Raw genomic sequence first — 17,554 nt, forward strand, 5'->3', positions numbered from 1 at the left:
GGCAGTGGCTTCCCGAGGCTCTCAGGCAGGATTCCAGCTCAGCCCGACCTGGAGATGCCAGGCAGGGAGCTCAAATCCTTCTTCCTATAGCAGCCCTATGCCCTAAGGGGAATAGTTGCACGGACACATGTCATACTATTCATTCATTTTACATTTTACTAGCTGACCCTGCACAGAGCATCTGTGTGGTCTTGCACTGAGCCTGTGGCACTGCACCCCCACAACACTCTTGCTTGCTCTTGCCGCCCCCCGCAATGTTCTCGCTCACTCTCGCCCCCCGCTCACCCCCTCAAGTCTCTTGCCACTCCTGCAATGTTCTCGCCCCCCTGCTCGCCCCCCATAAGTCTCTCGCCACTCCCACAATGCTCTTGCCCCCCGCAAGTCTCTCGCCACTCTCGCTCACTCTCGCCCCCCCGCTCGCCTCCCACAAGTCTCTTGCCACTCCCGCAACGCTCTCGCTCACTCTCGGCCCCCCCGCTCACCCCAACAAATCTCTCGCCACTCCCACAACACTCTCGCCCCCCGCAAGTCTCTCGCCACTCCCGCAACGCTCTCGCTCACTCTCGCCCCCCTGCTCGCCCCCCACAAGTCTCTCGCCACTCCCACAACGCTCTCTCTCTCTCTCCCCTCCCGCTCGCCTCCCACAAGTCTCTTGCCACTCCCGCAAGTCTCTCACCCCCCGCAAGTCTCTCACCCCCCGCAAGTCTCTCGCCACTCCCGCAGTGCTCTCGCTCACTCTCGCCCCCCACAAGTCTCTCGCCACTCCCGCAATGCTCTCGCTCACTCTTGCCACCCCCGCTCGCCCCCCGCAAGTCTCCCCCCCGCAAGTCTTGTGCTCTCTGTCCTCTGTCTTTCTATCTCTGTCTCGCAGTCCTTGCTTCCCCCTGCCACTGCCAGGGACTGTCACCTGCTCGCCTGACAGCCTCCGAGCTCCCTGTTGCCCGCAGCCCTCAGAGCCAACTGTCCAGCTCCCGAAGCTGCCCCCAGCCTCCGAGCTCCTGAGCCCAGAGCGCTGTAGTACATACTCAAGTTCCTCCTCACAACAACCCTGTGAGGTAGGTCAGGCTGAGAGTGAAGTGACTGGCCCAGAGTCACCCAGCAAGTATCATGGCTGAATGGGGATTTTTGTGCTCCTTCCTGTCCCCTGCAAGTCACTGGACAAGAGCAGGAGTGTCCCTGCCCTTGCCTGCAGCTGCCCTTGCCTGCAGCGTGGTGTAGTGGTTAGAGTGCTGGACTAGGACTCGAGAGACCCGAGTTCAGATCACCAGCACCCTTGCTCTATCTAGGCGGAAACTGCACAGGTGATGGCGCTGCTGCTCTCCCCTTCCTGGTGCCTGTGGGGAGGGGGAGGGAGTGTTGCTGCTGTTGCTGGGAGCCAGTTTAAAGGGAATCAGGCTAGAGATGCGCTCAGCAGAGGTGCTGAAGGAGCAGCCCAAGAATCAAGTCCCTGCCCCGCTCAGAATCCAGGGAAAGGCAGGGTAGGGAGCAGCAGCAGTCTTGCCAACGCTCTCCTCCTTCCCAAGCAGACAGCGGCTGCTCTGGGAGGGTCCGACGACGTCTCCAACAGGCAGGGAGCGGGTGGGATGGCTCCTTCCTGCAGGCAGGGGAACCCCTTCTTGAATCACAACGGGCCCACCGCACATCCCACCTCCAGAGACTCCCAGAGGTTCGGCCTGCTGTCGCGCTCGCTTCCAGGCTGGGCCATGGCAGTGGCAACAGAACTGGCCACTGCTAACCAGGGCCGTTCTGCGGCACCCTGCTGGAGGATGGGGCTCTCCTTCCTGGGCGTGCTCCTGCCCTCACACCTTGCAGCTGCGTGAGAGGGAGCCCTTCGCACCCTGCGAGGGGATGTTGAAATGCGCTCCATGTGGGGAGTGTGTGGGGCCCTCGAACATGCGGGGCAGTAGCATATGGCCAGTGGATGGGGTGGGTGGATGGATGTTCAGCATCAGCATCACCCACCCACTGCTGAGCTAAACTGCTGATCTTTGCAAGTATTCTAGCCACTGTGTGTGTGTGCGGGGGGGTGGGGCTGGAGCCAGCTCCCATGGTGGTGGTGGTGGGGTGGTGGAACAGGAGTGACCGCTGGACTGACAGACTGTCCACGCAAGGGTCACGGCGGCAGAGGGTCAGCCCAGCAGCCGCTCTTGGTTTGCCTGCCACTGCCCCAGCGGGGGGGGGGGGAGCGGTGCGCACATGGTGACTGGGATACTTGCAAAGTGTTTCGGCCTCATGGTGGCAATGGCAGCAGCGGTGGAGGGCTTGCGGTGGCCGCAGGGGGCTCAGCGGTGGGCAGAGCAGCTCCTACACCCACTCGCCTGGTAACGTGAGTGGTCTCTGTGCACGTGCAGATGACCAAAATGGGTTGCAGATTGACTTCCCTGTTATTTGGGAGGCTGCCAGGGAGTGGCAGTGGCAAACTGATGGGGAGGCAGAGTCGCCACTTGGCTACGGTGGCGGGGGGGGCAAGGGGGGCTCTTACTATACTATACTATACACACACTATACAGTGGGATGGGGGGGTGGCACGGAGGCCACAGCTGCGGGGAGGGTGAGGGGGCGGGGCAGGTTCCCAGCCGGCCTGGCCACCGCTTCTACCCCCTGCCCAGCTAGGTGCTCCTCTTCCCTGCCCTGCTGCCAGCTGGTCCACCGTTGCTCCTCCTCTCCGGCCAGCGGCCGGTTGTCCCGGCTGCCGCTTTCTCTATCCACCCAGCGGCCTGCGGCCGGCCTGGCCTCCACTTCTCCTTCCCACCTGCTTGGCCGTTCTCCTGGCCAGCAGTTTCTTTCCTCCCGTCCCTGTTGCTAATCGGCAGCTGCTCGCGAACTCTCGCGAGAACTGCCACACATGGGATTAGCAATGGGTACACCTTAGATAAATATATATGAAGAAGATTTGGCATAATCTGCAATTGGCATGATTTGTTCCATCAGCAATTATATTTAAGAATCATATCAGATTTATATGTTGCTGAGGAGATGCTGTCTTGGTAAACATCAGTGACTGAAAATGTTTGTTACTGTGGAATATTACTGGACTATTTGAGTCCTTTTATATTTATGCCAAGGCTTCTTTGACCTTTTTATTCAGTATTTAGAATGAATGATTTCCTTAACTCAGGTTGAGCGAACTGAGAACAGAATATGCAACTTGTGAAGACAATGAAAAATTTCCCATTGATTTTAATGGATGTGTATTTTAGCCTGATAGAATGTCAGCTAATCAGAGCAGTCCAGTTCTGGACATTTTTTTAAAATAAGCAATGACTTATTCCACGCCAGCTGTGCATAAAATCACATGATCTTTTTGACCTCCAAACACAGTGTTTGGATTAAAGGCTCTGGTCATGCATCTGTTCATTTCTTTGTTATGTAAAAACATGATAAGCATATTGGAAAATGTAGAGGATTAATGCTAAATGACTGACTTTTGCCGAATAAAGTCTACTGTTTTCTTTCAGTTTGAGATTTATTTTTGACTATCTAAAGCACAGTTTTTAGTACTATTGATTTGCTAAAAATAGTTGTTGCAAATAACAAGCTTCTCCTAGTTTTTGAAGTTTACCTTCCTTTGAACTCACCTTCCTTTAAAAACAAAGTAAAATCCATTTAGTAGAATTTCTTGGGTAACTTGTTTGAGGGTGTTGTAACTGCTGATTTTTTGGATGCAGAGATTTTTTTAAGAGCGGATTGTACACAAAGTGTGTGTGTGTTTAAGGTGCTTATTTCATTAGTATTTTTGTCTCCATATCATCTCTTTCATAGTAAGTGATATCCAAAGAGCTGCTTTAGGCATGCCTAAGGGCTGATATGCATGCAGTGATTTTTAACATTTTCTTTGAACAGCAGCCTTCCTGGCTTGATGAAAACTGCTTTGGAAGTCCTCCGTATAAAAAATGATTTGCCAAGTGACACAGAGAGAGTGGTGTTTAATAAACACAACCTCAAATCCTTGTGTGCCTGGAACTAGTTGTAGATTGCTGGATTCCAGCCACTGTTCCCTCCAAGGCGTGCACATGCTCACAAGTTTTCTGATGTCCACTTGGTTAATTTTAGATCCTGCTCAAGTTGAATTAGGAAGGCCCCACTCTGAATGCATGTGCATACACAGTGCCTTGATACTGCCACTCAGAACAAAACCATAATTTTCCATAGCCAGCATTCCATGTTGATTTGTTATTTGGAGTCTCCTAATGATATACTTATATATCTGTCTTATCTAATAATGTGGCTAATAGCAGGTGGGAATCTGAGGGCGGCAGGGACAAAATTTAAATAGGGGAAATGGCAAGGAAAGAAACAGTTAATATCTTCTCTCAGATTGAGAAAGTGGAAGACTTGAAAGTGGTTAGTATTATTGCCCCCATAATTCTCAGTCCATGAGACTGAGAGGAAATACTTTATTTATCTGAATCCAAGACTAGGGTTTTTCCAAGTTATTTGATGTTAGAAATTGGGGATGGTCATCTTAAGTTCATTACCTCTTCCTTTTGGGTAACCTATAGTATAACCTATATTTAGTATAGTATAACATATATTTAACCCATCTTTTTAAAGGGGGTCATCTTAAATTCAGGGTTGTCTACTGTTCTAGCAAATATAATAGTTTGGCTAAGTCTGTGTGACAGAAGCAAGATTTGAACCATGAAAGTTCTGCTTTGTAGCCACTACATAGAGATGTGAGTTTTCTGGAAAAATTTGAATCAGAAAATTACCCCATGCATATTTCCCCTCATTTGCATATAATTTGCACTATTTTTTCTCTCAATTTTTTTCTTGTGCCCTAAATAGATCATGAACTGATTTGGCATGTTATTTGAACCTATTTATACTGTTAAAAAACAACAGTCCTTCCACCATAATAATTTCCCACACTATCTCTAAGGCTTTTCAAGTAGCCAAGTAGTTGAATTGAAATATTTGATGAGGGGAAGTGGAATCAATAAAAACACTTGATGTGCTTTAATTGTTACATTGAAACAAATCCAGAGATTTTTATGGAAAGGAATTTGTTTTATTGGAATGATTGGTTGGGCTGTACTCGGCCCATTTCAGATCTCTCTGTGCCTGTGCAGAGAGCCCCGAAATGGGCTGAAAAGGGGGGGGAGGGGAGAGGCGGGTGAAGGGCTGAGAATGAGGGAGGGGGGTCAAGAATGTGGGGAGAGCTGAGAGGGAGGGGGAAGAGGAGGGAGAAGGGCCGAGAACGAGGGAGGGAGCCGAGAACAGGGGGAGAGCTGAGAGTGGGTGGGGGGCGGAAGGGAGAACTAGAGGCGCAGATGCTCTTCACCTGGGTCAACTAGTACTTAGTAAATCAACAAAATATATGTACCCTCTTACATACTTCCTGGGTATAATCACCTGAAAAACAGATGATTAATTACAACTTTGAAATTGCTGAACTTGCCTAATATTGTACTGTATTGGCATCAATTCATTGTACTAATGAATTTTATGAAACAATGCTGGACATCTGTTTTAGCATTACATATGTACAGCAGTGTGAGTTCTAGACTACTGCTGTGCTGCCAAGATATGCACAGGAATACATTTGGTAGCATACAGGGCTTCAGAGGGAAGGGCAAATTGGCAAAAGTCACCCCTTCTCCCACTCATGCGACAGCATAGCAGTAGTCTGGAGCTTACACTGCTGCACATGCACAATTCTAATCCAGATGTTAGTCAATGAAATTTTAGCAATGGAAAAATAAATTATGGGGAAAAATTCTGCAGGAAATTTGTCATCCTTGGCATTATATCAAGTGTAGTTGGGTCTGTTTCAGCAAGCAACTCTTCAGTGGTGCTATGCATATATACTGCTGGGACTTCTTGCCCTTGCCCAAAGAGAAAGTTAAAAAAACTCCATTAATTATCCTTGGCAAAAGAATTGAATGAGTTTCAGGTGACAGTCTAGCCTTTCCCAAAGGATAGGCATGCCACTGGGGGTTCAGGTGGGCATTTGGCCTTGCCAGAGTGATATAGTGACTTGTGGCATTTGGACTGGATTTGATCAAGGCTAGATTAGGGTGACTTCTTGAGGCCTCAAATCACAAAAATTACATTACCAAATTCTGATTCTGGAAGTGATATAAGTTTCAACACATTTAAAACCTCACAGACCATCTCATCTACACATTGAGACCCCTCAGCTCTGCCTGTCTCCCTGGCTCTGCGCATCGAACAGGTAGCACTTCGGAGCATGCTACCCTAGCGTCCTGGACTTCAGTAAGCTACCTAGCAACTTAAATTTGGCTTCCAGGACCTCCCGACTACATTTCCCAACATGGTTTGTGCCGATGTGCACCAGAACATCTGACTCATCCCCAGCACTGCCTAATAGTAATTTAGACACGTGACATCTGCAACCTTCACACCAGGCAGGCAGGTCCTGTGTGATCTACATATGGGTCACAAACCCATCTCTCTATACTCCTAAGGATCAAATCACCCACTACTGAGAGGTCCCCAGCCCCCGGAAGAGTATCCTCTGTAGAAGAAGATACGAGTGTATCACCCAATGAAGGGGTCCCTTCTAAGAGAGCATTCCTTTCTTCCTCAGACTGATATCCTCCTTCCCTGAGACCTTCATTCTTTATGATAGCTGTCAGCTACAACCCTGCACAACATAAGACCCGGGGGCCAGATCTGGCTCATGGGGACATTTTTGATGGCCCAGGTAGCCAGCAACAGTGGGAGCACCACAATTTGGCATTTGAGTGGGGCTAGAACAGTCTGGTGCCCACTGACTGAGCAAGGACAGGGCTTATTTTCTGGCCACTATCCTTGGTTAGAATTGTAGACCCATGTGGGGAGGGAAGGACCCACAACTAACTGGTAATTACTCTCTCTCTCTCTCTCTCTCTCTCTCTATATATATATCTCCTAGGTGTGCCTGGGGAAAATGCGTCCCGGCAGCCCGGCTGATTGGCTGGGCTGCGGAGGCGCCTGATTGGCAGGCACACCCAGGAGGAGGAGAATTGGCTGGCCCACGCTGGCGGGCCTGGCCTGGCACTGCAGACTTTAGCGAATGAGAGAGGCAGGTGGGGGGGGAGAGACGGCGCGAGCGGGAGAGGCGCGGGGGGGAGAGACGGCGCGAGCGGGAGAGGCGCGAGGGGGGGAGAGACGGCGCGAGCGGGAGAGGCGCGAGGGGGGGAGAGACGGCGCGAGCGGGAGAGGCGCGAGGGGGGGAGAGACGGCGCGAGCGGGAGAGGCGCGAGGGGGGGAGAGACGGCGCGAGCGGGAGAGGCGCGAGGGGGGGAGAGACGGCGCGAGCGGGAGAGGCGCGAGGGGGGGAGAGACGGCGCGAGCGGGAGAGGCGCGAGGGGGGGAGAGACGGCGCGAGCGGGAGAGGCGCGAGGGGGGGAGAGACGGCGCGAGCGGGAGAGGCGCGAGCGGGAGAGGCGCGAGGGGGGGAGAGACGGCGCGAGCGGGAGAGGCGCGAGGGGGGGAGAGACGGCGCGAGCGGGAGAGGCGCGAGCGGGAGAGGCGCGAGGGGGGGAGAGACGGCGCGAGCGGGAGAGGCGCGAGGGGGGGAGAGACGGCGCGAGCGGGAGAGGCGCGAGGGGGGGAGAGACGGCGCGAGCGGGAGAGGCGCGAGGGGGGGAGAGACGGCGCGAGCGGGAGAGGCGCGAGGGGGGGAGAGACGGCGCGAGCGGGAGAGGCGCGAGGGGGGGAGAGACGGCGCGAGCGGGAGAGGCGCGAGGGGGGGGAGAGACGGCGCGAGCGGGAGAGGCGCGAGGGGGGGAGAGACGGCGCGAGCGGGAGAGGCGCGAGGGGGGGAGAGACGGCGCGAGCGGGAGAGGCGCGAGGGGGGGGAGAGACGGCGCGAGCGGGAGAGGCGCGAGGGGGGGGAGAGACGGCGCGAGCGGGAGAGGCGCGAGGGGGGGGGAGAGACGGCGCGAGCGGGAGAGGCGCGAGGGGGGGGAGAGACGGCGCGAGCGGGAGAGGCGCGAGGGGGGGGAGAGACGGCGCGAGCGGGAGAGGCGCGAGGGGGGGGAGAGACGGCGCGAGCGGGAGAGGCGCGAGGGGGGGGAGAGACGGCGCGAGCGGGAGAGGCGCGAGGGGGGGGAGAGACGGCGCGAGCGGGAGAGGCGCGAGGGGGGGGAGAGACGGCGCGAGCGGGAGAGGCGCGAGGGGGGGGAGAGACGGCGCGAGCGGGAGAGGCGCGAGGGGGGGGAGAGACGGCGCGAGCGGGAGAGGCGCGAGGGGGGGGAGAGACGGCGCGAGCGGGAGAGGCGCGAGGGGGGGGAGAGACGGCGCGAGCGGGAGAGGCGCGAGGGGGGGGAGAGACGGCGCGAGGGGGGGAGAGACGGCGCGAGCGGGAGAGCTGTGGGAGTACCAGCCAAACAAATTCTCCCAACTGACCCCAAAAAGGAAGTGAACTACCACACAGATGTTCTGTGCGGGTTCAGCTAGTTTATCTTTATAATTTTACTGCAATAATTAATGCACTGATAATTGACTTTGGCCCCCCACATACATCGTAATGGTTTTTTCTGGCCCACTGGGATTTTAAGTTGTGCACCCCTGCTATTACATCCCTGAGGGTCTCATCCATATACCTCTCTGCCTTCCTGAGCTTCTGCAAGTCAACCACCTTGGCTTCAAGGGAATGAACTTGTTCCTGGAGAGTCAGGAACTTTTTGCACAAAATGCACAACCATGACTTCTGCCCTTCAGGCAGATAGTCATACATGCAACGCTCTGTGCAGTACACTGGGAAACACCCTGTCCCCTGCTTGCATTCTACCTTCATAACTAGTTTTATTGGCTATTTAGAATATATAGAGCTTGTTTACTTGAAACTAGGTCTTAGTTTATGGCAGTTTTCCATTCTTTGCAGTATAATTTCAGAGTAGTGATAAATGGTAATGGCAATTAAGATAGGAATGTGTAAGTAACCTTGTATGCACCTTGAATGTTTTTAAAAGCAGGATTTCTGTTTTTGAACCAAGGACATTTGAATCTAGTAGTGTAATAGGACTCCATTCTTTATCTCATGTTAAAGTTTCTTAGGGATGCTTGGCAGCATTAATAATCAGGGTCAGCTTTCTTTGTTGTTTTGGATAGTTTCCTCAGATTGTCAGATCCTTACACACACACACACACACACACACACACACACACACACACACACACACACACCCCTTCTTGAGAACAAAACTGAGTTCTCAGTTTCAGTAGTGTAGTTCTAAGGGCCAGCGTGGTGTAGTGATTCGAGTGCTAGACTAGGACTGGGGAGACCCGAGTTCAAATCCCCATTCAGCCATGATACTTGCTGGGTGACTCTGGGCCAGTCACTTCTCTCTCAACCTAACCTACTTCACAGGGTTGTTGTGAGGAGAAACCTAAGTATGTAGTACACTGCTCTGGGCTCCTTGGAGGAAGAGCAGGATATAAATGTAATAAATAAATAAATACTTGAGACCAATACTTTGGTCTGGTGCCACAGGCATCTGCATAAAAACCAACATCCTGAGTGGTACACTTGGGGCAAGTTAACACTTCCTTGGCTAATCCAGATGGTATCTTCTACAAACAGATTTCTTCATGGGGTGTCTTATTAAAAACAGCAATAGTGCAAATGTTGAGCTAGTTCTTTTTGTCCATGAAATATGTTTCTCTTAATTTTGACTATCTTTCTCTTTCCCCCCTTTGATTTACTTTTATTTGATCCTCCCACATTGTGACATTTTATTCTTTCAATTGAAATTTTGTGAGGAGGAGTCACTACTGGTGCAAAATGGAGTCCTCAGAGCACTGTGGAACAAGTAGATTGACCCTTGGTCCTGTAAAGTCCCCTGAACACTGGGCAGGAAGCGGGTTCAGGGGGAAGTATAATGCAGTGTTTGCTATTTCCTTATGATGTGGGATCAGGGTTGTTCATATAGCACTTGAAGTATGCCTAGTGCTTTATTTATTTATTACATTTAAAAACGCCTAACAGCTGAATCTCAAGGTGTTGTACACAACTTAAAACAATAAATAAAACTCAACAAAAACTTCATCATATTTAAAAACAGATCATGGTGCAATCCGGGAAATTACAGGCCTGTTAGCTTAACGTCTATTTCGGGCAAATTGATGGAAAGCATTCTCAAGGATAAAATTGTAAAGGACATAGAATAACTGGCAGGGTGGATTTGATTTAAATCACGATTTAAATCACTAGCAGGGTGGATAAAAATAGAAAAAATCCGATTTAAATCAAAAAAATCTGATTTTTTTGATTTAAATCGGATTTTTGATTTAAATCGGATTTTTTTATTTAAATCGGATTTTTTTGATTTTTATCCACCCTGCTAGTGATTTAAATCAGTTTGATTTAAATCAAATCCACCCTGATAACTGGCCATGCTGGAGGAGAACCAGCATGGCTTCTGCATACAAAATTATGGTGCGGCCACACTTGGAGTACTGTGTACAATTCTGGTCACCACTTCTAAAAAAGGACTTTGTAGAACTGGAAAAGGTGCAGAAGAGGGCAACCAAGATGATCAGGGGACTAGAACACCTTCCTTATGAGGCAAGGCTACAACTCCTGGGCCTTTTTAGTTTAGAAAAAAGATGACTGTGGGGAGACATGATAGAGGTCTATAAAATCATGCATGGTGTAGGGAAAGTTGATTGAAATTTTCTCCCTCTCATGTAACACTAGAACCAGGGTTCATCCCACGAAATTGATTGCCCAGAAATTTAGGACCAACAAAAGGAAGTACTTTTTGACACAATGTATAATCAACTTGTGGAATTCTCTGCCACAAGATGTGGTGACAGCCAACAACCTGGATGGCTTGAAGAGGGGTTTGGATAACTTCATGGAGGAGAGCTTTATCAATGACTGAGGGCCAGAGGCGTATCTAGGGAAAATAACGCCTAGGGCAAGCACTGAAATTGCACTCCCTGTCCAAATATCTGACACCCATCTTTCAGATAACTTTACTATAATATCAGCTGAAAAATATGTCAAGCGCATTAATCTTTTAAAATTTCAAAAACTATTTAGCAGTGGATGTAACCAGACCAAAAAATGCTGGAAAACTACAAATTTCAGTATGCTGGGGCTCATGAAATATCCAAATACTATCTGGAGGTGTACTTGGAAAACTAAACAGAAGTACCTGTCTAATTCTCTACTATGCATTGTAGCATCACTATTACACACGTTTTAAAAACAAATGGAGAATTTGGCTTTTCCCAGATACTCTGAAAATAATTAAAGGATATGCAGAGTAAACTGTGTCACTGCTTGGAATATATTCTAGTCTTTCAGAAAGACAGTTAAAATGAGAGAAAGAGAGCAAGAAACTCCCAGTGGGCCTTAATACTAAGGATAACTCTCAATGTCTCAAAGACAAATTCACCATTAATAGCTATATTATTAAGACACCACATTTAACTCACTTATCATAAGAAGCAAAGTAAGAGCAAATGAATACAATCCTAGCTCATAAGCTTCAGCTCGGTATTCACAAGCCCTGATTCTCTGTACATAGTGCCAAACTGAATATGTGTACAGTGACTTATATTATATTAAATTAATTTTTTTTAACCTGTAGCCCCTTCAGGGCGCTTCCTATAGGCCATGGGTGGGTCTTAAAAGGTTACCCCTCCCACTACTGGCCTCTAGGGCCTTGCAGAGACCATTTGAGCATGTGCAGTGGCCATTTTTTAAAATAATTGTGGTTTTTTTTAAATGGCCACTGAAAACAAAATGGCCACTGTGCATGATCAAATGGCCTCTGCAAGGCCTGGCATGGCCTAGGGCCTCATAGAGGCCATTTGAGCATGTGCAGTGGCCATTTTGTTTTTGGTGGCCATTAAAAAAAAATAATTTTAAGAATTTGAGCCCCCTTCAAGTGGCGCCCAGGGCATGTGCCCTGCCTGCCCTACCCTAGATACGCCCCTGCTGAGGGCTATAGGCCACCTCCAGCCTCAGAGGCAGGATAGCTCTGGATAGTTGCAGGGGCATGCTCTCAGCTCCTGCCTGTGGGCTTCCCAGTGGAATCTGATGGGCCACTGTGTGAAACAGGTTGCTGAACTAGATGGGCCTTGGGCCTGATCCAGCAGGGCTGTTCTTATGTCAGCTGTTAAGGGCTTATACTTGCAACATCCCTTAGTTGAATTTGAGCCAGGGGTTGACAGTTCCCAGGTACCAGTTTGCTATGGCACCTTGAAGTGTAAGTGTAATGTCCATCCAAACCAAGTGATGGATGTGACCAGAAAGAGGAGCGAGTGAGCAAGTCGGGGGCAGGTTGCTCCCCTTTTCTCCTGGTCATGTTGGTCCATTGCCTTCCTGAGCCAGACAGAAGCATCCAGGAATGAGGAATGAGAAAGCAAGGCAAGGAGTCTGCGCTCCCATAGGGCATTGATGAGGGCAAGTGATGAGTCTGTCTGCCCTGGAGTGGAAGGCATTGCTTGTGGCAAGTGATAGGTATCCCATGGAGCAGAGGGGACTCCTAAATGCATGGCCTGGCTCCTGGCACCAAAGAAAATGTATCAAGGACTGATTTGAGCAGTTGTTACTTGACTTTAGATGGATTTCCCAATGGCTGGTTATCAGCTATAATGGAGATTTAAATGGAGATGTGTTTGCTAAATATTTGATTTGCCAAACACCCTTCTGTGAAATCAACAGCACAAACTGTTGATTTCTGAGGGACATATAAAGGAAGGAGTAGTTATTGCTGAATGTCTGTTGTAAAAATGTATTGTCCCAGTTTACTGCCAATACGCTATCCCAGACTTAGCAGTGCTAATATGCAGATTTTCTACATGTCTACATTGTGAAATCACAACAAATTTGCATACTGGGAATCCTTGATTATAGTTCCCAGTGTTAATGATATATAGAAAGTTTGGAAATAGTGCTAACAACTTTGGCACAATGCAAGAAATTAAGGAGTTCTACATCCACCTCTTAACTATGTGTTTCTTTCCTTGTTAACAAATATTTTAAAATAGTAGCACATTTTGTGCACATTCAGTTTGTTTCCTAGAGGCTAATGACTCTTCTGTAGGGATGTGCATGGAACCGGGCGGGGGAAGTTTGAAGGCGGGAGGGTTGATTTTAAGGGTGGGGGAGAGTGCACTTACCTCTTCCTCCACTTTTCCCCTGCCAGCGCTCCCTTAGCAAAAGGTCCGTCAAGGTGGCAGCATACCTCCCTGCCATCCCATTGCCTTGTTGTACCCTATGTCACTGGAAGTACCCAACGTGCCTGCGAGCACACGTTACATTCGTGAGCATGCCCATTGAGTGCGCAAGCGCGATGTGCACACATGCGTCGATGTGCGCAGCTGCGTCGGGTACATCCAGTGATGTAGGGTCTGACGAGGCAATGGGGCAGCAGAGAGGTACACTTCCACCCTGATGGACCTTTGCTAATGAAGTGCTGGCGAGGGGAAAGCAAAGGGAGGGGGTAAGTGCACCCTGCCCTTAAATTCAACCCCTTGCCTTTGAACTGGAGGAACCACCAGTCCTTCAAACCGGTTCCGTACACATCCCTACTCTGCTATATTTCTGGGAGCACAGCTATATATTTATGGGAGGAGAGCTGGTCTTGGTAGCAAGCACGAATTGTCCCCTTGGCTAAGCAGGGTATTCTCCTTAGGGGATGGGGTCGCTCTGGGAAGAGCACCTGCGTGCTTGCATGCAGAAGGTTCCAAGTTCCCTCCCTGGCATCGCCAAGATAAGGTTGCAAGAGACTCCTGCCTCCAACTCTGGAGAAGCTGCTGCCAGTCCAGGTAGACAATACTGAGCTAGATGGACCAGTGGTCTGACTCAGTATATGGCAGCTTCCTATGTTCTTATCTCTGTCAGTTGTCAACCCTTGTGGATTGTTTCTAATATACTCTGTTTACTATCTCAAGTTGTCATTGCTGCAGCTATTTAAAAACTGATGCTTGAAATGGGAAAGTTGTACTGACATCATCATGGAATGGCTGAAATAATTCATTTAGGTTAAAATAACTGCAGCTTTTTCAAAGAAACCTTAAAGCAGATCTGGATCAAATAGCCTAACAAAGCTTCTCTTTTTGTAGGAAATCAAGCCCCAAGCCCATTATAATCATGGATACAGTGAGTCTCTTGGACGCAAAAGCCACATTGATGATTATAGCACATGGGATATCGTCAAAGCAACACAGTAAGTGGCCTTATTTGATTAAGATAGTTTGTCCATCTTAGCACCATTTGACAAACAGTAACATGAAAGTGACTACTCATCACATAAAAATATTGAGGAACACAAAGTAACTCTGGACCGTTGGATTCTTGGATGGAGGGGAAAAACTAGGGATGTGCGGATTGTTTCTGGTACAAATCAATTTGTACTCGAATCTAGCTGATTTGGAGACAGAAATCACTCCTGTGGTCCATTGGCTAGATTCGGGTCCAAATTGAATCGTACCAGATTCAGTTCAAATCGCAGCAGAATGTATATTCCTCCTATTATTTCCCTCAGATTCCCAGATTTCATTTAAAAAACAAACAAACAAAAAAACCCTAAGCTCTAGCCCTTGTAGAAGTGGAGTTACGGATCAAAATGTGCGATCACTATTTTTTTTTTTTTTTAATGTTTGGATTCTTTGGTTTATAATCAATTTCCCTCAATTAGTCCCTATGAGGATTCATTATACACCTTTATTTCTTCTATTCATTTTGACTGTCTTTGGACAGTACCAACTGTCAACTGCCATGTGCCAACTACACTCCCCTCCCACCCACAAGGCAGTGGGATACTACGCAGTTTATGTTCTAGGAATTTTTTCAAGTGTTTAGACTCTTTGGTGTCCCTTCTAACTTGGCAAAGAGGCACTTTTTAACATGGTTATTCTCTTTATTTAGCAGGGAGAGAGTAACTGGCCCTATCCACCCCCAGCACAGTACCTCCAGTGACAGTTGCTGGTGTCTATCTTATGTTTCTTTTTAGTTTGTGAGCCCTTTGGGGATAGGGTTCCATCTTATTTGTTTATTATTTCTCTGTGTAAACCTCCCTGAGCCATTTTTGGAAGGGCAGTATAGAAATATTATTATTATTATTAGTAGTAGTAGTAGTAGTAGTAGTAGTAGTAGTAGTAGTAGTAATAACCACCTTTCTTCGTAATGAATCCCTATGAGGATTCATTACACAGCAAAGTATCTAAACACCTCAAAAATTCCTAAAATATAAACTGAGTAACCAGTGGCTTGCGGGTGGGGGATAGTTGGCACATGGGATGCCACTAATCCCTGCAAAGCAATGGGGTCAAAATGAACAGAAGAAATGAAGGTGTGTAATGAAGACACCAAAGAATCTAAACACTTCAAAAATTACTAAAAAAATAAACTGAGTACCCCAGTGTGTGTGTACGTGGGAGGGTGTAGTTCACATGGCAGTTGACTGTTGGCACTGTCCAGTGACAGTCAAAATGAATAGAAGAAATAAAGGTGTATAATGAATCCTCATAGGGAAAATTATGAGGGAAAGTTATTAGGCACCAAAGAATCCAAACACTTGAAAAATAGTGATTGCACATTTTGCTCCATAACTCCACTTTTACAAGGGCCAGAGCTTAGCCCCCCCGCTTTTCTTTCTTTCTTTTTAATTAAAGCTGGGGATCCATGTTAGGGTTAGGATAGGGTGACTTCAAATCCCCATTATTTCCTATGGTGGAAAGATACAAAATCAGTAAAAGCTAAAAAAAAAACCATTAAATACCAACCCAGTGCCCCACTGCCTTGAAATCTGGGTGGTAGGTGGCACCCATGGGGACGTACCCACAACCCAAATTTGGTGCCCTTTGGACCTTTATAAGAGGCCCTAAATGATCCAAATCAAACTGAATCCAAATCCAATCTGGGGTGATTTGGGGTGGGGAGATTCGGACACAAAACAAATCAGGGGTGATCCGATTCTGGCACAAATCGAATTGAAATAATCAATTTGTGCACATCCCTAGGAAAAACCTTGTATGAAAACTCAACTCTGTCTTCTGTATTGATGACTTCAGTTGAGGAGTGTGATAATAGAAATAGAAATATTATTAGAAAAATAAAAGCATTACAGATTTAGAGAAGGGATAATGTTAATCTTCTATGCCCAAAATATGGCTGAGAGAAATTCCTGCCTGCAACCTTGGAGAAGCTGCTGCCAGTCTGTGTAGACAGTACTGAGCTAGATGGACCAGTGGTCTGACTCAGTATAAGGCAGCTTCCTATGTTCCTTTGTTCACACGCACACCAAGGAAGCACCTAATTATAAGTCTGATACTGTTAATTCTGTAGATAAATGACAGCGTTTGAGGAAGATACTTATTTAGAGTAAATCTAGAAACACAGTCTAGAAAGTTGGTCTAAAATGTCACTTTTTGATAACTATATAATGAATGTTTATAAAATCATGATTCAGCAGTATTGCATACCATGGAGTTTGAAAGATGTGTCAAATTAATAGGAGGTCAGTGTATTCACATTGTGGGTATTAACTAAGATTATTCTGTCCCTTTCCACATTTGGTAGGAGAGTCTCTTCACTGTTCTTTTGTAGATGTAACATCAATGATTTTATTATAAGGGTTCAGTATCTAGATCAAGAATTGTTTTGTTGGTTATTTGAAAAATAATGTTGCAAGCTGGGATTGTGAATTACTATTTTTATTACTCTCTGAAGAAGATACTCCTTATTTAATATTGATGCTTATGTTGTCTTTGAGCTATGATAGATTTCAGTTTTGACCATTTGACTTATGAGGTACAGGAAGTAGAGATAGTGGGAAGGTTTCTTTGGGTGACTTTGAAGAGTGATCAGAGTGGATACATATATGATTGGTAACATGAAACAAAAATGGTGTAGAGATCAACAAAGAACTTAATTTGTTCTGATAGTATAATTGGATTTTTCTTTTATTCGCTTTCTTTGTCTCAAATTGTGATATGTAACTTCATAGTATGCCTATTACATGATTAGTGATGTGTCTAAAATGTTGATTTTAAAAAAATCTTTGGGCCCATGCAGCCCAAAGTTAGGTTTGTAGGGAGGTGGTGGAAGTAGATGACTTGTGGGTTTGTGTTAAATAGAGATGTAAGTTTTAGGCGGTATTAAAAATATGTTTAAATAAATAAATAAATAAATAAATAAATGTAGCCCAGCAGGCCTGTGTTCAACCCAGTCTTGCTCACAAGCACTTGGCTAGGGGTGTTGTGTATTGTGAGTGCTCCTATCCAAATTCTCTGCCACACCTCTAGTTTCAGCCCGAGGCATAAAGAAGCCTTCAGGGAAGAACACATGGAGATGTTTTTCCATGTTGTTTTTTATTTCAGCACTGTGGAAAAGCAGTTTTATACTTCAGAGAAATCTGTAAGTGAGCACCACCTAATGTTTTGTAGAAAAATAGCAACATTTTTGATGTCAGAGTACTACCATTCTAAAAATAAATTTCTAAAAAGGAGAATATTGATTACCTAGATTTAAAACAATACAAAATTAATGGCTGCACTTAACTATAAGGTCATTCCTTAAATTATGTAAGGTGTAAACTTGCTAATTTTATTGCCCAGATAATAAGTTAAATAAACTAAACAG

General features: G+C 47.2%; 1 protein-coding gene across 1 annotated transcript in view; it reads left to right on the plus strand.

Annotated features, from left to right (window-relative positions):
- Window positions 1-17,554, plus strand: part of ZDHHC17 (zinc finger DHHC-type palmitoyltransferase 17) — an 80,588-nt gene that overhangs the window by 9,203 nt on the left and 53,831 nt on the right. Inside the window, exon 2 of the mRNA XM_053252738.1 lies at window positions 14,035-14,138. Within this exon, the coding sequence (XP_053108713.1) occupies window positions 14,035-14,138 (104 nt within the window). The remainder of the gene's footprint in view (window positions 1-14,034; window positions 14,139-17,554) is intronic.

The sequence above is a fragment of the Hemicordylus capensis genome, chromosome 5, assembly GCF_027244095.1.
Source record: "Hemicordylus capensis ecotype Gifberg chromosome 5, rHemCap1.1.pri, whole genome shotgun sequence".
NCBI lineage: Eukaryota > Metazoa > Chordata > Lepidosauria > Squamata > Cordylidae > Hemicordylus > Hemicordylus capensis.